Source organism: Dasypus novemcinctus, chromosome 5 (assembly GCF_030445035.2).
Source record: "Dasypus novemcinctus isolate mDasNov1 chromosome 5, mDasNov1.1.hap2, whole genome shotgun sequence".
In the NCBI taxonomy this organism is placed as follows: domain Eukaryota; kingdom Metazoa; phylum Chordata; class Mammalia; order Cingulata; family Dasypodidae; genus Dasypus; species Dasypus novemcinctus.
Genome location: NC_080677.1, coordinates 93,793,528 through 93,814,887, shown reverse-complemented (window position 1 = coordinate 93,814,887; position 21,360 = coordinate 93,793,528). Strand labels below are relative to the sequence as shown.

The following is a 21,360-nucleotide window of genomic DNA, read 5'->3' as shown; positions in this document are numbered from 1 at the left end:
GAAAACCAGATCTGTCAAAGATCTCTAAGAATTCTCTACATCCGGCAGTCTAATAGTAAACTGAATTTTCACAGACTTCTTGCTAAAAGAAGCCTACGTTTTGCTAACACAAAGCCCTATTGTAGAGCCACTTTGTAAACCCAATTTCACTTTGAAACAACCACACTAAACTGATTCTTGGGAGCTTCAGAAAAGCAACTGACATAGTAACATTTTGCTATGTGATACCACAAGACATAATTATAAATTAAACCTTCTATCAGGGTCCCCAAACAACCAGACTTCTATCATAGTTTGTTTACCCCTCCTTATCTCATTGCACAGCAGGGATTTTGCTCTAGAGAAATGCCCTACACAGATGCATCAGGAATCAGTGGAATCAAAATGCCAAAACTGCGGCTGAGTCAGAGGTGTTTTTAAATTTTGACAAACAACTGTGTGCTAACTGGTTAACACCCTTCCCTGACGGTGTTGCAATCCTATACTTATACTGCAGCTCTATCATACAGAAATTACAGGTTCTTGTGACATGATCTTAACAATCATAGTACATTTTATAGCGGTATTCATTCAAGTTTCAACATTTACACATTGAATATTATAACCACTAAGTCCTACTTCCTCCCACGAGACATAAAATGAAAAACTGGCAAACCGTGATTTCCCTAGCGTATCAGCTGGCTCTGAGGGATATTTTGATTGTCATATCAAGCATAAAATATTGATGAATTACTAAAATAGATTCCACTTCTCTAACAAGGAATAGAATATTAAAGCTAAACTGCAGACAATGTGATGTGTATAAAAATATTCCTAGAGAGTAAAGTGGGTAATTCAAGAATATAAAAACTATTTGAATGGTCTTCAAAAACAAGGAGGAATTTTTAAAACTTGCAAAATTCGTTGAAAGAAACTCAATTATATAATTATAATCATAGTCATTTTATGTAGAGAAGGTATGTTTAGAACTCTGAGAGTTAAACCAATCAAAATTAATACATATCCCAACCTGAAAAATCTGAATTGTATCATAACAGAACATAGTCAACAAAAGGAAGAAAGTTAGAACAGCATAGAGAGGAATAGGTGTAGGAAGTCAACACTTATCAGTGTTCAGGCAATACTGGCCAAGAGAGAGGACCCTGTCCCAAAGGTGGGCTCTTCCATTTTCTGCAGAGACAACACCAAGACAGAGAATTGCAACCCTGGGCTGTCATTGCCAGATGGCATCCATGGACACTATACATCTCATTGCAGATTAATATATTGACCTTCTGTTTTATGCATCCATTTCTTTTTATTTGGATAACCTAATTATTGTCTGAGAAACAAAACCTGAGATAATGAATGTGCATTGCTCAGGGTGAGACCAGGCCCTGTTTGAGTGACCAGCTGGTCTCTCTTGGCAACATTCTTATCAATATCCTCAACAAACTGCAAAAAATGTTAAGGCTCTGTCATAACCTTAGATTTTCCCATGCATTGCAAACCCATGAAGTATAAATCTAAAATTGCACTGATTCATTTTTTTATAATATGCCATAATTTATATAACCAAATATGTGCTTCTTTTCAAAATCAACATCTTTATGGGTCTTTCATCATATAAATATGCTTCCATGGCTCAGAACACTTATGTTTCTCTTCATTTGGAATTGCCTTTAGAGTTAACAATGCATTCTTTTGAATGATAATATCTCAACTTAGGTATCGGTTGTTAACAAAGCAAATATAATGAAAAATCTTTATACTTACAGGATAAATTTGGTTTTGAGATATAATCAAAAGTCATTTAGAAACAACTCCAAGTGACCACAATGGGTAATATGACTTAATTTAAGGAAAGTTATGACTATTAATTACTGTAAAATAATGAAGTTATTATACACTTACAAGAAAAGTTTATAAAGATTTTAAAGGTAATTTTAAAAAAAAGAGATCCAAAAATATATTTTATTGAAGGCAGAATGGTTGAAACACAAGTGTGGTTTATACTGGTAGCTATTTTGAACCATCAAAATATTCTGATATACAAATTCTAGTGCATTTGTTTAAAAATCTCTCATTACTCTGTGCTTAATAATTACAAAAACATCTTAAATAATTTTATCTATTATCCTGAGACTTAGCATATACAATTCTTTGCTGCATTACAACATTCCTTACCATTGATCTTAATTGAGACTTATAGAATTTATAGAGGCTTCCTATAGTCAGTCTTATAAGAGATCTGTGGCATTGTTCATTTGGATTCTTGGGGCTCCCACCAATACCAGAGAAATTGATATATTGACCCAAAATTCAAGCTATATTATCTGACACATGATTTGAATCACACTCTAACAACCAAACAGAATATGGGAAATCCAGGGCATTAAAGAAGAGACAGAGAAGAACAAACTGAATAACTACTTTAAAAGTTATCAGAAAATATAAATTTGGAAACTTGCCTAAAATTGAGGGGCATAATCCCTGATGGTAAACATATGTAAATCAGTCCCACCAGTATATGAATAATAAACTCTATGCAAACACGTACCTTCTAGTTTAAAACTATATTCCTATTTGCTGAATGTTATTTTCATGGAAGTTTCAACTAAATGTACTTCTTTTCCATGGCATTTATAAACTACTCAAATTTTTGTGGTGAGATTCTCTTGTAGATTATTCTTTTAAAAATTGTATTAGTATGACAGTTCAGATGTCATATTTTGTGCTTCAAATTTTGTGCTTGATGTGAAACCCATACAAAATTAAGAAAAGGCTTAGATTTTTTCCAAACTCTATTACCCTTTCCAATAACAAAACCTATACAATGAAAAAGATATTTAATATAAGCCATAACCCAGGCCATAACAATTTGGCTCCTTTATGACTCTGAAATTGAAGGGATATATTCAGAAAGTTATATTCTAAGTTACCCACATACGCTATAAGCATATAACTTCTTTCCTGTATATCTGGTAAGGCCATGTTAGGTGAGATTTTAATTTAACTAAATTCTCATTTAAGCCCATTCATTTCACATATAGACTAATGGTCACAAATTGTATTTAACAAAGATGAACTGAGCATCTTTTATAAACAGGGTACATGGTTCTATGAAGAGTGCCCCAAAAAAGGCAATTAACAATAACAGTAGCAGCTAGCAATTTCTGGGTTAACCACTTTACACACATTTTCTCCATAGATTAACCCCATGACAAAAACCCTTTTAGACTCCAAGTTTTAAATGTCAGGTCACAGAAACACAGAGGTGTTAAGAAAAGCCTCCTGTCACAAAGCAGGTCTGGGATTTGAATCAAAAACATCTGAATCTAAAGCCTAACATCCTAGGCCACTAAGCAATATTACCTACCCCAATGCAGTTTCTTATCTCCTCAGAAGCTACAGCTCCGAAAGAAGTTTATAATCACTGATACTTTAGGTGATGTCAGTTTCTATTAATAGTAAGAACTTAACTTTTAAAAAACATACCTATTCTTAGAGAAACTTATTATGAAATAGTTTAGAGAGCAGGAATAAGTATGCTCTTAACAAATTTAGTAGTCAGTATAACACATTTTCTTTCTAAATCAATCTGAGAGCATTTTTTAAACTATACTAAAATTTCAGATGATCAATAAAAAGAAAAAAAATTACTTTCATAGATCAATAATGTGGTAATTTACAGTTCCTTAGTATTTAGTACTTAGAAGTGCCCACAGAACAGTCATTCTTCTGAAAGTTGTATTCTTAGACTGATTGGCCTTTAGGTTCCTCAAAGTGCTCTACTAAAAAGTCTACAGTTTATGCCAATAAGCAAACTGACTATGTAAGTAGTAGGAAAGAAAGACCTACGGATAAACCCATTTTATAAATGGAGTAACAAAAGGTACTATAAACATCAACACAAAAGGAGATTCCAATGAGTAAGATCCTTTGCCTGCATCCACAGGGAGGAGCTCTCCTTCAGTGGCCAATGACCTCTCTTTAGCACCTGAGTTCCAAGCTTACCGCACATGTGGAGAATTAAACATTAGAGATGTAAAAGCTGATCCCTCTTCTCCCCCCCACGGACATATTCATAACGTACTTGACTTTTCTGATACCCAATTACTCTGATTCATTGGAGAATATGAGTCAAATAATATCCCTTGGGAGAGCTGTATCCATTCATTCATACAAGTATAATAAATTGAACAAAGTGGATTCACATATAAAGAACACTTCAAATATGAAATGTTACATCTAATTATACTTTGCCTAAGATTCTGAACTTATACTCTATTTTTAAAAACCTCAGATGAAGTTTGCATGCTTTTATGGCTCACCAGATGCAAAGTAGAATGAGAGTGCAATTTATTACATGTTAATTGGATATATCATCTGTATCTATTTCATTGGCTATCTTTCCATTCAAATCCGGCCGCTACTTTTAAATGTACAGCTTGAAGAATTAGCTTTTTCTTTTTAAAGATAAATATTTCAAAAGATTTTTTCATTCCTAAAAGAAAGTATAACGGAACTGTGACAAATACATAGCATCATCGGGGGAAGAAGCTTTATTTAAATGCGTAATCCCCACCTCAAAAATAAAATTCAATATTCAGTCAATGAATGTGTTCTAAGCACCTACTACGTTCAGGCATGGCACCTGTAGCTTCAGCGACAAGAAACCATCCAAGTTTCTGAGGCATTGCGGGGGGGTAGGGAACAATGGAAAAAATTTGTTATTAATAACTTCATAATTTATGTGTCTTAGAAAATCCAAGAAAACAATTGCACAGTGACATATTGGGTCTTAAAAGTCTGCCTTTAAGTTATAAGGAGACAATAGCATTCTATCCAAGCAATAGGCTTCAGTTTATTCCTTTTTCTTCTCTTAATGTTTTCCATCTCATTCCACAAAAATCCACGTTTTCTCTTATAACAATGAATGGAAGTGCATCTTTTAATAAACTATGTCTCTTGCCCCAAAACTCAGCCCAGACACACGCCCCCCTCTCCACTGCACGTGTGTCTTTCCGACTCGGGGCGGGTCACCCTCTCACCTGAAGAAAAGTTTGGAGATGACGCTGGCTTTTTCCAGAGGCGACCTCTGCATGGTCTCTCAGGGGTCCGGAGTCCCTGCCGGGGCAGGCTGGGCTCGAGCTCCTAAAGGCTAAACTCGCCCTACTCCTCTCGGAGCCTACTGCTCGCCCCTTTTTCTCTGATCTGCTGTGATGTCATTTGCTTCCAATTCCCCCCACCTACCGGTACCCCACCACACCTCCCGTTTCCTCTTTCTCCTTCCCCCACCTCTACTGCCCAGGTTCAAAGCCGAGCGCTGCCTGGTCCGGCCCTAAATTGCTGAAGCTGCTTTCTCCACCCCCTTGGCACCCCCCGCCCGCACCCCGACCGCTCCTTCCTTCTCGCCTCCTTCCCTCCCCGGCTGCCCCGCGCCTCCCTTTCCCGGCTCTGACTCCCGGCCTCCCTCCCTCGCGCGCGCTCTTTCCAGGCCCACGTCCCTACCGTCCAGCTCCAGACCAGCCCGCAGGTGGGAGAGAAGTCGCGGCCGCTGTGCAGAGATCCAGTCTCCGACGCTGGTGGGCCGAAGGAACCCCCCGCAGGTGGGGAGCCAGCCCGGAGAAACCCCTGGGCGCTCCTACGCGCCGCGTGGCGCCGCACGCAGAACCCGCCACCGGCCACTGCCCTGAGCCTTTCTCCTTTTTTCCAAGGTCTCGGTCGGATTCGTGTGACGCGTTGCAAGGTGCATTTTGAAAAGAGAACGAAAATGTGTCTCTTGTGTAGCCGGAACGTTCCGCGCGCGTCTGATGCATTCACCTTAGCGCTTCCTTTGGGTGTCAGAGGGAAGAACCGAGCTGTGTTAGTTTCAGTCTTAGGTGCGCTCCAAGTGTGGCACACGCGTCTTATGAGATCGCTTAGGGAAAAGAAGAAAAATCCTACAAGGAAGTAAGAGGAGATATTTTCTTTATCCATTACCCATCCAGGACTTGTGTCTTTTTAAGTTTTTCTGTCCGGCTTGGGTTTTTAAAGAAAGTTTGTGTGGGTGTGAGCGAAGACAATGGCAAGTGAAGGGTGTGTAAATTAACCCGCTCTCCTATGGATTTCCTATTCTCGGTCAGCAAAACTTCTGAACTAATACACTGAAAGGAATCCAGACTTTAAAGTGAAGGAACCCTTAGACTTGACTCAGAGGAACGCCATTTTCAGATCTCTGAGGGGATCTAGGATTTCCTAGGTGTTTTAGGTGCGTGGATTGTGTGTCTTGGTTGGTTTTTAAAGAGCCAGACCTTTAATTCCTGAACCCTATTGTATAAAAGCATTTGCACATTGAGTATGAATTGAAAAGTTTAAATGAAAGTAAAAATTTTAGGCTGTTTACGTTATTGCCTCTACATCTAAGACAATGGTGTGGATTTACTTGTGAATTTCCTTATTGTTGACTTTAGTCACCCAAAAAAAATGCAAATATTATGGGCATTTCAGAATGATAGACAGAAACATGTATTTAAGTTAATGAATGCACTCAGCAGGTTTTTATAGCTCTGCTTTGCATTTCTATGTCACCCTACTTTCTGATATATTAAAGTGGTTTTTAGGAACATTTAAATTTTATTATCCTGAATTTTAGCAGTAAAGAAAATAAAAGCAGAGATAAATCAAATTGCATAAAATTGGAAACCAGGAAAGAACTTTGGCATTTCTAACTCATGATCTGTACCCGTGTTTTCCTCTCTGAAGTATGACAAAAATCTTTAATATTGACTTTTCCCAGGTATGTCGATCGAACTCATACCATCCACTTCCCTACCCCCACCCAGTAGTTTGCTTTATAACTGCTAATTTGACCCATCGAAAGTAATGCTCACATTTTGAGATGCATGAGTAATCAGTTCCTCTTTGTTATTAAAGAGCAAGTGATAATAAATGGATTGAGAATATAAGTTCCAAATAGAATCATAGAAGTCAGCCAAGTCATGTGGCTCAAGGAGACCCCAAATATTTGTCAATCAAGCCCCTTCCTTTAGAAAGAATAAATAAAATAGTGACTATTTCTTGAGTCCTTACTATTTGCCAGGCATAATCTCATGTAAACCTTACAACAACCATGTAAGTGGATATTATTATCTCCATTCTTCAGTTAAGGAACAGACAAGAAAGGTTAAATAATGTCTGATAACGTAGAGCTAAGATACAAACTCAGGTCTAACGCCACATCAACATTCCAGTGTATAATATTGTTTCTTATCAAAGTAGCCCTCATGTATTTATATACACCATTTGCATATCAACTCACTCTTTCTCCTCACGTTAGTTTCATGAAATGATAACTGTTAAGCCTCTTCAAGAAGAATGAGACAGGAAAGCAGAAAGCTAAGGACCAAGTGGGTATTGGAACCACATAGTTTTAATAATTGACATGTAATTAAAATATTCAGTTTTAAGTGTATGTACACATAGAAAAACCTTAGATTTTTATCATTATCATATATCATATATCAAAAGATTATAGTCCAAATTTGTTCATGGCATAAGTAAGACTGCCATTATTCACAGCTTTAACACTCTTAGCTAATCTGGCAGACACTTTCAAATGACTAATTGATTCAAGATTTGCATTTAGGTGCATAATGTGGCAACATAGATTTATGTACCAGGATTATGTCCAAAACATGACTAAAGGTCATGACTAAAATCCTAAATTTGGCTTTGAGATGACAGGAATAGGAAGGAATCCATGGGGTAGGGTGAGAGTAGAAGGTGATAGAAGAATACAGTGAAGCTCCTCTCTAGGAGCTAGAGTTAACTGGATTATAATTCCCTAGGCTCTAAGCCAAAACTGAAGAAATCATTATTTGTCCATCCCACAAAATATACCAAACTGTTCAAATACCAGTTCACATAATTTTAACAATATTATAATAGCTTATAGTTGTTGAGCACTTACTATATATGCTTGATATCATGCCAGATACAAGCATGCTTTGACTTTTTAAAGCTTTACAACACCTCCATGGAGCAGGTATCCTCTTCATTATCCATATACTACAAGTGAAGAAACTGACGTACAAAAAAATGTAACAGTTTGTTCAAGTTGCAAAGTTAATAATAATAGGGGAAACTGAGATTTAAACCCACAGAGTCTTTTGCCAGAGCCCAAGCATTTACCCACTACACATACTGCTTCTACAGAATTTCCTAATGTTTTAAGCAAAACTGACCTTAAATATAGAAGATGAGGTGGTCATTTGTATGGCATTATTTTAACAGCATATATAAAGAAGGAGGAGGAGAATGAAAGGAGGGAAGGAGGGCAACATCTATTGGGTACATACAATGATTGGTCAGGAATGTGCCAGGTGCCTCCTGCAAATGATATCAATATATGTAACATTTATAAGAGATAACCTTCCTTTCATGTGTTACTCACCTTGTCAGATGATGACTGAAGATTTACCACTAGAGACCATGAGAGTGAAAGTTCACTATACTTATTCATGATGTTCCACTTAATCTGTGTTCCTCAGATTCTTTCCTGACCTTTACATTTAATAGTGATAAATCGCTGCTGATCACAAGTGCACTAAAACAGAGAAAGAAAAAGTCACCCCAAAGCTCATCAAAAAGGGAAGAGCAAGGCCTTTTCAACTTCACTTGCCTAGGCTGCTTCCACTTATTATTTTCCCTAAGCTAGAAGGGTAAGAGCTACAGAAGCTCATTGGCAGTGTGCCACAGTGATGACTGAGGATGCAACTATACATTATAGTCTACAAAGATGTTTCAGGCCAGAGGGAGGGGACCTCGTACATGACTAGGACCAGATTATCATTTACTTTTATAGCTTCTGACACTACGCTTGGTTCTGACAATTATATATATACATATATATATACATACATGCAACACATACTTCCATTTATATATGTACACATAGGCCTTCTTCCCAACAAACTCCTTGGAGGCAGGAACTGTATCTTCTGTTTTTCCTTTACTTACCCAACAATTAGTAATACAGTATATACAATCAAAGAACAGTTTTCTCTGGGGGTTACTGACCTTATAGTAGAAAGGGAAAATCTGAAGATGCTGAAGAGATGAATGGATGCAATTGGATCCTTCAGGAAGCAAGAGCTTGGTGCTAAGGCAGGTCACAGAAAAAGGCATGATCTCCACCCTTCAAGACTCAGAATCTACTGATGGTCAACAAAGTTTTCCAGAGATGGTAGCAGAGTGTAGTGGAAAGAGCTTGGGTTTTGAAGCATTAAATTGGTAGGTTTTCATTCCTGGCCCCACCACTTATTTAGCTGTGTGGTCATGGCTAAGTTACTTAACCTTTCTGTGTCTCAGTTCCCTTTCCTGAAAGTGAAGTTAATAATATCACCACTGGAGTGATTGAACCGATTCAGTCGGGATTTCTCTACCTTGACATTATTGACGTTTGGCGCTGGATAATTATTTGATGTGGATGGCTGACTGTGCATTGTAGGATGTTTGGCAGCATCGCTAGCTTCTGCCCACTAGGTGCCAGTAGAATGACAAGCCCCTCACCCCCCAAGTAATGACAACCAAAACTGCCTCCAGAAACTGCCTAATGTCTGCTGGAGGGCAAAAACTGCCTCAGTTGAGAACCACGGGATGACATGAATTAGATGTGATGTATAAAATAGACATAAAGTGCTTAGAACATAATAGGTGCTCAGTAACTATTAAAAATTATCATTAACCACTACTGGTTTGGTAAATAGGAAATCAGCTTGGCAATGCAAAATGGAACACTACAGAAAACTACCTAAATGCTGACAGGTTTCTCAGGAACACTGGACTTTCTCATGCCCTCTGAAGTTATTTGCTTGTGTTTAAACTAGGTGAAAAGTAATAAAATCAGAAACTCTTCCAACTATAAGATAATTTTGACTTAGAGGTGGAACTCTGCTTTCTTATGGTGGAAACCTTCTTACTCCTTTTGCATTGGAATGACATTTGAAAGCTCTGACTCTTTGTTGTCGTTGTAGCTCCTTCAATTTCTAGCTCATTACCAATGGTATAGTCTTATCAACTGTTTCCAGATGGAATTTGGTATCCTGGTGGTGCCAAATTTAAAGTTACTTCCTCTATAAACCCAAAGACCTAAAGATCTTTATTATTGAGTTTATTAATGTTGTTAATGAATTCAAATTATTATAAATTGTATTTAAAATATAACTTTGGCATTAATATAAAAATCTAATAAATCAAAGATTTTCTAAAACTTCTGTTCTTGAAATGTTCTATTATTTATATTTGTTATTTTCTCATTTTCCTACTGAAGCTCTTTTAGAAACCAGCACATTTATAAGACCAGATTAATTTTCACTGGTGGTATGCTGAAAGTCAGATGCCATCTATAGAATTCAAATAGTGCTTTTATATATTTGCACTCTAAGAAGAAAGATGATTTTTTTCTCAGATGAATTATGTACTGATTTGTATGCTATTAGAAGAGTTACATTAAGAAAGGCAATGGAGCACAGTTAATATGTATAATAAAATATATAAAGTAGGTCATTTGAAATAAAGAATAAACAAAGTGACTGGTTGGGTAATTTTTATTGGATTCCTGAGCACTAAAATTATTGTTGTGTGTCTTCACAGCCAACCCAGAGGTTGTAGTATTCTCATAGTCTGATATCTGATAGAAGTTAATACGGAAGTTTACCCAGAGAGAAACAGCATCTCCCCTCTACCCATTCTCAGAAGAGTTGCCTTTAAGAGGCTTATAAAATTATCACTGAATGATATCATGGACAGTCTTCTCAGCTGCACTTTTTCAAAAACACATATTTTATGGTCATTTCTTACTGATCCATGATAAAAGCCAAGGAAACAACATGAAATCAGTTACTCAAGGAAGACTTTTTAACCCTGGGAAACTGGCTCAGAATCTCTTTTCTGACTTGCTTTAATGATAGACTCATCTTGATAGAGTCCATGAGTTCTTGTTGTTTTAGAACACTAGGCTGGCCATTCAAGTTCAATGTGATCTTAAAGATCACTATTCTATGGTGATTAATCCAGGCAGTCAAGAGGACAATCAATTCCTGGTTCAGTGATAGTGGTTCATGGGCCTCCACAGCCTGGCACCAAGTAACCGGAACCTCCAGAAGTCAAAGGCTGTTGAGAGGCAACACTGAGGAAATGATGGCAAAACCCTTTGGAAGGCTTACTGATGTGCAAAAACTATATTTAAAGAAATTTACGAAAATTACCTAATTCCTTTCTGGAACAAGGTATATCATGCTATTATAAATAAATAAAATCAATGTTATACATTTGTATCATGTTTTTCATCTAACAAATTTGATTTTTAGAAAATTTTACCTAAAAATATAGAAATCATAATTTTTTTATAAAAGCAAGTTAGGTTTGGCACGATCCTGTCTTTGCAAGAAAAAAAAAATGTGAGAAATATGTATTTGCTCACTGTTCAAATTACTTGCACGCCTCTCCCTACCCATCCTGGGATAGTGGGTGGGCTTTAGAAATAAATGCCAGTAGCAACTTTGAAAGTGCAAGTCAAGTGTACTACTGGGTGAGGCTAAGGCCAAGGAAACTGGCTGCTGCTTCCTCCAAGAACCACTGTGACCTACACAGGGATCTGTTCCAACAGGGAAATAATCTAAACAGTGGACCAGGCTGCTTTGAACTCTGTGGGAGGACCTCTTTTTGTCAGTTACACACCATTTCTTCCAGCAGAAAATGGGGATGGGGCATGTGATAGAGGACTGGTCAGAGCCTCCCTATTCTCCATATCTCTGGTGTTGGGAAACAAATGACCCCTTTGGGCCCAGAAACCCCTGGGGTCCTTGGACAATTGGAGATAGAGGAAGCCATTAAGAAAAGTCACTGGACTTCTAACTAACATCAACATTTAAAATTTTTAAAAGAGACATGACCTAATTTGTGCCCCAAAAAGTGAGTGAAAGGAAAAATACAGATTGCATATATGTGTTTGTATAAGCATTGAAGAAAGGCCTGGAAAGATGTTTGTCATAATCATCTTATGCCAGAAATTCCTAAAATTTGTAAACAAAAGAGAAAGAAAAGAAATCATCCTGTGAAGTAAAGGGACTTTCCGAATTCATTCCCAAATGATTTTGGAAAGCCTATAGTGCACCAAGTCTGTACTAAGCTAAGGACACGGAAAAAAATACAGAAAATTCTGAGACAACTTCCAAAAGTCTTCTTAGTTCTAAATTGTTAGTAAAATTCTAACGAAGCAAAGTATTAGTCGTCTGGTCCCAAAAAAACGTTACCATCCCCCATTGCCTCTTTCATTCATTCTGGATTGCCTCAGCCCTGAAAAATCTACGGTAACTCCCTAAATCTCCTTCAGCTTCCTTTCTTTTTCCCCAACCCCAGCCCTGAGTTCTTCCTCAGAGTCCTGGTTTTAGGGTTGTTCTTGTTTGTTTTCTTTTTAGAGATGGAGAGAGAAGCAGAAGCATAGAAAGAGGGAAGAAAGGCTCTGGGGTGGAAAAACATAGCAGAGATGTGGAGAGCAGAGAGAAACCAGAGAGATGGGCAGGCCCAGTTTTCATGGCCTCATCCCCAAGGTTCTGATTCCCAGCCCAGCCTGAAGCTCAGGCTCAACTCGCTCCTCCTGTCTGGCAGACATGGAAATGGGTCTTAGAATGTGTGAGAAGGAGAGGGGTCCTGTGTATTATCCTATAGCATTGTTCTCTGCTCTGGAACTTTGTCTTGTTTTCAGCCCTGTTTGATCTCTGTCAAACAAAGGGGGTTGGGGTGTGGGCAGAGCTAAGTGGGTATAACTCAGTAGTTGAGGAAGTGCTTTGTATGTACGAGGTCTATATGAGGTCCCAGGTTCTATCCCTGGTACCTCCTAAAAGAAAATGGGGGACATCAGCAGCACTGATCCCCAGCTTCTTCTCTGGTCCCAAGCTCCCAATGCCCAACCAAGTCAAAACCCATAGGAGACAGAAGGGGGCCACCATGATAACCCCTGCCCAGGAAGCCCCCATCTGTCCTCCATGTCCCAGCCCTTTATCAGCTCAGCTAAACCACACTATGGAGTCTTTCCTAAAGAGCAATGGATTCCTAAGACCATCTGATTTCACACACTGTGCCTCTCTGGTCCCCTTCAGCCCAGCCACACACTGTGATATTCAGCATTTGCCAGGACAGGGGCATTGGGCCAGGAAATTCTGGGATTTGGCATGGGGGTTCCAAAGTAGATCTGTGAGGCTGCCTCATTCCCTGCCATCCTTATCACCCCTCCATTCACCCCCTTGAGTTATGTCTATGTCCATATCTGTCTGTACCAGGAGACTGCAAGTTTCTTAGAGAACAAGGGCCTCACCCCATTTGCCTCCATATCTCCCCTCCTGCCCATGAGACTGTGCATATATCATTGTCAACAAGCTCTGTTAAAACCATGAGGAAGAATGGAGACATGCTTCCTGGGCTTTGGGGAAGACATTCCTGTCTTGGCAGCAGATCTGACATTTAGGAGCTCCCAAAGGCTCTGGGCTTTGGGGTGGGGACTCCTCAGAAGCCAGGGCATCCCATGGTTAGGAGAGATGGTCAGAGTGTGACTCAGCATGGGAAGTCCAGCCCCTCTGCCCTCCATGACCCAAGAGCTTCCCAGAGGATGATTGACTCCCATCCTGGCCCACGCAGACCTTTCTCCTCCAGGCAATGGATGAACCTCTGTGAGACTTCACTGAAGAAACTCAGAGCTTCCAGCTCCCTTCCAGAATGGCACCTTCCCCGAGAACAGCTACCCTTAGTCCTTCCCCCAAGCCCCAGAGTGCCCCTTCTGTAAATAGGGTGAACTTGGTGCTGCTCCCCACAGGGAGGGGGGGGGGTACCTCTGAGAGCCAAATAAGGCAATCCATGGATGGTGACAAGCTACCCAAAAGCATTTCAAGAGACCATTCAGGAAGAGGTAGAAAAAGACTTGCCATCAAACCAATAAGGTTATATGTAGTCACAAAGATGCCCTGTTGGGAATAGAAGGAAAACTCTTCCACCAGATAACTTTAAACATTTGATTCATAACCAGACCCTATCATCCCTAGTTCAAAAGGGGTTTATATTCTTGTAAATCCTGTGAATTTTATATATAAGTTCCTGTGAGTGCCAAAATTACACTGTATTTTATTTTTTTGCATGTTAAGAGCCTTAATTTTTTAAATGTAAAAGTATAAAATAGAATAAAACTTTAGAACCCTACACTGACATTATTTTCCTGTATCAAAATATACCAGAAGCTTTAAAATGGAAGTGACCCAGTGCCCTCTCTTCCTCCAAGATGACTCTGCAAACTCCCACTCATCTCAGAGGCTAGGCTAAGGCATATCAGTGCAGGATCCTGGCCCAAAGCAAAGTGCGGTTCCACACCTCACGCTCCTCCTTGCCCAGATGGGTACTTGTCCTCTTTTTCCTGTCTGAGAGTTACCATGCCCTCAAGACTAATGGGAAGCAGAGACCTTGAACCTTTCTGCACCTGCCTGGCACGTGGTACTGTGGGAAACAAGTGACTGAACGCTCCCTGAAAGATAGCCAAGCCGTGGTGGAACACTCAGTTCCATGCCACAAGCTTGTTGCCAGGCTCACGGACAATCACCAGCTATGACTACCCTGCTGTGCTTTTCAAGACCAAGTTTTGGTCATGATTCTAATTGTCTTTAAGAATTATATTGCTTAATCACCTACGAAAATGATAAAATAATAAAACAAATTATTCTTGGACATGACTTGTCTGACTCAAAATTGGGTGGGAAAAACAACCTTTTTGATTCTTAGATTATATCTTGCTTCTTTTCAAGAAAGTGAAGGTGAAAAAATATGATGCAAAATGAATGTGGATTTCAAATTCTGGGAAAAAATTGAATCACTGAAATGTGTTCCCATACAAACCAAAACAAATTTGAGACTTGTGTAGACCCACATCCTGGGGAGGACTAATGCCATCAAATAGAGGGAACGGTATCTCTCAAGAGAAATGGTGGCTCCCAGGGCATTAGGGCAGTTGAGCGGGTCATGCCCTCAGCACTGTTGCAAGTATCTCTGAACGTGGTTCCTCAGGAAATGAAGACTGACTGTTACTGTGGGCCCCAAGGGGAGGGGGAAATAGATATTGAATAGATGGAACCAGAGTAAATGTGAGGGCAAGGGAAGTGTTTCACAAGAGTACACAAGGATGGATATAAAACATGTAATATTACACCAAAAACATATAGGGGATGACAGACTAATAATGTAAACCATAATGTAAAACATAGGATAACTAAAAAATTTAGAAAACTGTATAGCCTAGAGTATAAACCACAATGTAAACACAAATGTTACCTTGTTTGAAAGCTATTGTCTCAACATCTGTACATCAGTTTCAGTAAATATGATATGAATAAGTTAAAAGATTATCTCTGTGGAAGGGAAAAGGTTTTATAATGGATATGTGGGACTACTGTATATTGTATATTTTAATTACTATGATCTAAGGCTCTTGTGAAGAGAAGCTCAATAACTAGGGGAAAAAGAAAAGAAAGAGATAGGATGCAGAATTTTTCCAAATCAATATATATTCTATATCTAACCTTTAAACTCATCGCTATATTCCATTTTACTATTAAGGGAAACTGACATTATATTGGGCTTCACTGTTCAGGAAGTTTTGGATCACAGAGTGGTTCAACAATGGCAGCAGAGGAATACTGCTAACATGGAGTTGAAGAATGTCAGCTACCACACCATGGAGCCTAGAGTGCTTACAACTGAAAGCAGGAAAATTGCATCCAGTATCCATGTGGAATCTAAGCCCCCTCTTGACATAGATGTGGAATGGATAAAACCAAGCCAAGTTCCACAGAAAGGAGGAATACAGTAAGGATTAGAGTGGACTTAATGATATTCTATTCATGAACTATTGTGGTTAATAATCAAGAAAATGTGGCACTGGTGTGGAAAAAGTGGCCATGGTGGCTGCTGGGGGCGGGGAATGGGAGGAAGAGATGAGATGTGGAGGCATTTTCGGGACTTGGAGTTGTCCTGAGTGGTGCTGCAGGGACAATTGCTGGACATTCTATGTCCTCCCATGGCCCACTGGATGGAACATGGGAGAGTGTGGGCTATGGTGTGGACCACAGGCCATGGGGTGCAGTGATGCCCAGAGATGTACTCACCAGATGCAATGGATGTGTCATGATGATGGGGGAGAGTGTTACTGTGGGGGGAGTGGTGGGGTGGGGGAGGTGGGGGTGAATGGGGACCTCATATTTTTTTAATGTAATATTTTTTTTAAAAAATGAATAAATAAAATAAAATTTTTAAAAAACAAATTTGAGGCTTGTAATATCTGAATATTTCAAGGAAAAAAAAGGAATATTTCCTATAATCTATTTTTATATACACTCTTATAACTAAATTAAAAAATGCTTTCCTTAAGTTGTGTAAATATATAAGGTTTAGATCATCTCATCATAAAATATATTATCTATCACACAGCATGGCATAGGGATTTAGAGTTCCTCCACTGAGTGTGAGCTTAGGTTTCCTCATTTGTAAAATGACGGAAACAAGAGTTTCCTTCATATAGAGTTTTGAAAATTTAATGAGTTGACAAATATTTAACGCATTGCCTGACATAGAATAAGTCCTCAATAAATGAGGTGTGTGTATGTATGTGTGTGCATTTCAAATATCAAATCCTTTTTTAAGTGATTCACTGAATGCTGAACAGAACCTTCAATATTTTTTACAGTAACAAATGAAATGTGTATAGGATAATTACTTATGATTTTTAAATGCAACATCTTCTCAATCCTTTTTTACTTAGTCCCTTCAAAAATAAAGAAAAATAAAATTCAACAATAATTAAACAAACAACCAAATTTTAAAATATGGAAAAGATCAGAATATACATTGTATTAAAGAAAATACACCAATGGTAAATAAACATATAAAAAGATTCATATCATTTGACTTTAGGGAATTACCAAGTCAAAACAAATTACTTATAAGAATGGCTAAAATACGAATATTGAAAATACCAATTGCTAGTGAGGATTGCTTGTGAGAATGCAAAATGGCAAAAACATTTGGAATACAATTTGACAGTTTCTTCTAAAGCTAACTATAGCCTTGCTATATGATCCAGCAATCACTCTCCAAGGTTTTTTGCAACTGATCTTAAAACTTATATCCACCCAAAAATCTGAATGCAAATGCTTATAGTAGGTGAATTAACAATTGCCAAAACCTGGAAGTACCCAACATATTTTTCAATCAGTGAACAGATAAACTGTAGTACATCCATACAAAGTAATAGTATTCAGCAATAAAAAGGAAAGAACTATAATCAAGCCACAAAAAAGATGATTTTTGGATGAATCTTAAATCCATATTGCTAGTGAAAGAAACCAGTCTGAAAGTCTACATACTGTGTGAATCTAATTATATGACATTCTGGAAAAGGCAAAACTACAGAAATGCTGAACGGATTAGTGGTTATCAGGGGAAGGAGATGATTGAATAGATAAAGAACAGAATATTTTTAGGGTAGTGAAACTGTTCTGTGTAATAACGTGAACTTCCATTCCAACAGTGAGAAACCTGGCTTCCACCTTCTGCTGTCATTTATTTAATTGTTCATTTTCAGAACAATTATAGCGGTTTCAAAATTGTTAACCTCTACCCCTATGGGAAACAACTTCATCAACTAGAATACAATGTTTACGTAGATGCTCTTGCCTTTAGTTTTATAAACTCCGCTTATTTATTCTGGTAAGCAGCTTTCCCCAACCACCTTTACCCCTTCACAGTCTTTTTTTGTAGTGAGGTTATTCATACTTTTGCAATAGAGTAGAATATTTTGTTATATTCTGCATTCTATCCTGGGGTTCCCCTGGCCTCCTAAATGATTTTTTAAATTCACACACATTAAGGGTTTACATTTTGTGCTGTAAAATTCTATGGGTTTTGAAAAATTTGTACTTACCTTTATCCACTGTTACAGTATCATACAGAACAGTTTTGACACCCTAAAAATTCCCTTGTTCATCTACTCATCCCCTTCCTCCCCATCCAAGCCACTGGCATTCACTGATATGTTTACAATTTCTATAGTTCTTACATTTTCCAGAATGTCATATTATTTGATTCACACAGTATGTAGACTTTCAGACTGGGTATGGAGTGTACAGGACATCTCTGCACTATCTTTACAATATTTCTGTAAATGTAAAGCTATTCTAAAATCAAATGTTTATTTAAAATATAAAAGGAAAAAATTTGCCTAATCATTGGCACATTCTACATTCAACAACAAATTACTAACAATTAAAACCTTTCATCAACTTTAATTTTTAATAGCAATACCTCAGGCCCAGTCAGATCCTTTCATCTCATTTGGAACATATTCAAAATTAGTACTCTTCATATTTATTTGTCTCAACTGTTTATTTCTCTTGCAATGTTGACCATAAAATTGGGGGCTTAGAGCGTGAACCTTGTAAGTTTGGAAAACTGGCTTTGAATTTGTTTACTCTGTAATCTCAAAAAGCTTTCTACCTCCCAGTAGGAAATATATCATAAAAAACATTACAGTCAATGAGCATTTAAAAAAAAATAAACCGAAACAGAAATCCACTAAGTTTCTTGACCCCTGAGAAAACTTGCCAGAAAAACAAAACCTTCTTGTCAACCAAGGATCATCAAACTGGTCTTCAATTATTCAATAATCTGCAGCCATTATTATCAGGATGGAATTCATCACCATGCCAAAGTTGCAAGATTATATTAGCTATTTACTGTGAAAATCATATGATTTAAAAAATATAAGTGTAGCTGCACAGCAGTAACAAATTTCTACTGGTATTATGTAAAAGAAAAAATTGGATTCCCCAAAAACATTGGATTATAACAGATTCAACTTTAAGGTTATTTTCTATAAATATCTTCTATTTGAATAATTATATTCTATCTTTTTTTCCCTTTCCACCTTGCAACTGATTCGATCTCTCATTCTTCCACATTTAACAGTCCTGACTTTCAGCTTCAAATGTTTAAGGAAGATTGCTATGAACTAACAAAAGAGCTGTCACATTTCATTAAAAAAAAAAAAAAGGTATTTTGGAAGTAGTTGAATTTATCCAGTTTTAGTTTGTAAACACATTTGGAAAAATTTAAGTAAAACATGTTAAGAAATTTTGAAGATTTTTATTTGTAGAACAACTAATATTTTAAGTCATTGAGGCATAAAACATGCATCTTTTTTTCCAACTTGATTGTTCCTATCCTGTTTTCCAATCTGACATCAAACCCACTGTGTATTCAGGATAAACTAAAGCCAGGAAATTAATTTTTATTGAGTCCCTAATGTGTTAGGCATTTTATGTGAGTTTTCTGTCATTCAATTCTCTCAATATTCTTATGAGAAAAGTATTGTTATACTATTTTACCCTTGAGAAAAATTCGATTCCAAAAAATTTTTAACACACTTATCTATAGCCTCACATATATTACAGATAGTCCTGGATTAGATTTAACTGATCCTAAAACCACTCTTTTTCACTACATTGTAATAGGGTAAAGTATCATCCAGGGAATGAAAATCATTGCGAATAGGAAATTGTGGAATTAACTTCCTTATTTTTTAACAAAAGACCTTAAATTGATTAAAAATTATTTGTAAGTTATTTTGCTTTACACCAGTGATATAACTTGAACTGGAAAATTCAGGTGGCTTCTTAACATCGCACAGATTGTTGGCATTTACCAAGGGAGTTTCCGTGTGGTTCCCTTGAGTCCCTGGAGGTCCAAATTACAGAGCAAAGGGTAAATAAAGGGAATTAAGAGATGATACCCTTTTCTTACCCTTCAGTGGCAGTTTGAAATTATTCATGAATCCCAAAAAGAAAATTATTATGTTTTTAAACTAATCTATTTTCCAGAGTGTGATACCCTTTGAATGCATTAGATTCAGCTGACATCTTGATTAAATTACCTGTTAAGATTAGGGCTCTGATTTTCCACATCAGAAGGGCATGACTCAGATTGAGTCCTCACCCCCTTGGTGGGCTGAGATAAACAGACACTCACTCAAGAAGACACATAGAAGAGGAGAGAGTTCTGTCATGTTTGATCCTGGAGCCCCGGGGAGAGATGAGCTATTTGTCTGATAGTTTGCAGCTGAAGAGAACAGAGCAGCTGAGAAGCTGAAAAGGTCTGGAAAGAAATGAGCCTTATACCAGAGTCCGTTATAGGAAGCCCTGAGAGACCAGGCAGAGATCACCCACCATCTTGCTTCTACATGTGGCAGTTGACTTTGGTGAAAAAGCCATCTTGAGTTGGACTCTTTAGGGCCTTGTAACTGTTAGCTTCTACCCCAAATAAGTACCCTTTATAAAAGCTAACAGATTTCTGGTACTTAGCATCAGGCCCCCTTTTGCAGAATAATAAACCATCTCACATTCATGAGAAAATAAGTTGATGGAACACCTATTATCCAAAAGTTGAGACAGAACCAAAACTAATATCCAAAGTCAGCAGTCTCAGAAACAATCGAAGGGTAAATTATGGGTGTGGAGAGTGTTGGAAATTTTGTTGGACCTCAGCATGGAATTCCATGTGGTTATCTATAAATAAGGACACATACTGGGTTTTGTTTTATAACATTGCACTGAAACATTTACATTTATAGTCTTTTAAAATAAGAAAAATATTAAATTCCTATTGGAATCTTTGAAAGGCTTGGGACAAAATTGCATGTTTTACAATTATATAATTAACAAGGTCTGTACACCAAAAAAATGTGTATTTTTTCAGATGACTGCCATATAGACGTCTACTCAACTAGACGATACTGGTCAGTGCAAGAACTATCCTTTCAGGCATATATACAAATTGTCCTCTGGAAATTTGTTCTTAGGTTTTATAAAGTTGCCCTCACTTTTTCCATATATCTTACATTAGTAACATTTGCATACTGACATTTAGTTTTTCCAAAGTTTAAGTTTTATTGGGGTGTATTTTACATGTATTCATGTGCTATACTTAAAAATAAATTGTAAATGAGCAAAATGCATTTTACTTTTGATATATTTAAAATTTTGTAAGTTGAAAATGAGAATATGAAACGTATTGGTATGGGCCATTTATATTACAATAAATGTTTTGATGTATTAATATAATGAATTTAAATAAATTTAAATATATTTATGGATTTGAATAAATTAATAAACAAATTTAGCCAACAATTTTATTTTTCAAGTAGTTTCCATTCATTTAATTGTATATCTCTTAGGGGTAATTCTTGCAAAGGACGTATCAAAATCACCTACATTTAGAATAAAGAAATTAATTCTGACTTCATAGCTC

The 21,360-nt window shown here is 37.4% G+C and overlaps 1 protein-coding gene across 2 annotated transcripts in view; it reads right to left on the bottom strand.

Annotated features, from left to right (window-relative positions):
- Nucleotides 1-5,889, bottom strand: part of CFTR (CF transmembrane conductance regulator) — a 199,564-nt gene extending 193,675 nt beyond the window's left edge. Inside the window, exon 1 of one of the 2 annotated variants that reach the window (XM_058297260.2) lies at nucleotides 5,494-5,889. In XM_058297260.2, coding sequence (XP_058153243.1) covers nucleotides 5,494-5,801 — 308 coding nt within the window. In that variant the 5' untranslated portion in view covers nucleotides 5,802-5,889. Of the gene's footprint in view, nucleotides 1-5,033; nucleotides 5,234-5,493 lie in introns of those variants that run through there. The other variant, XM_058297261.2, reaches the window with a different exon arrangement.
- Nucleotides 5,890-21,360: the final 15,471 nt, after the last annotated feature.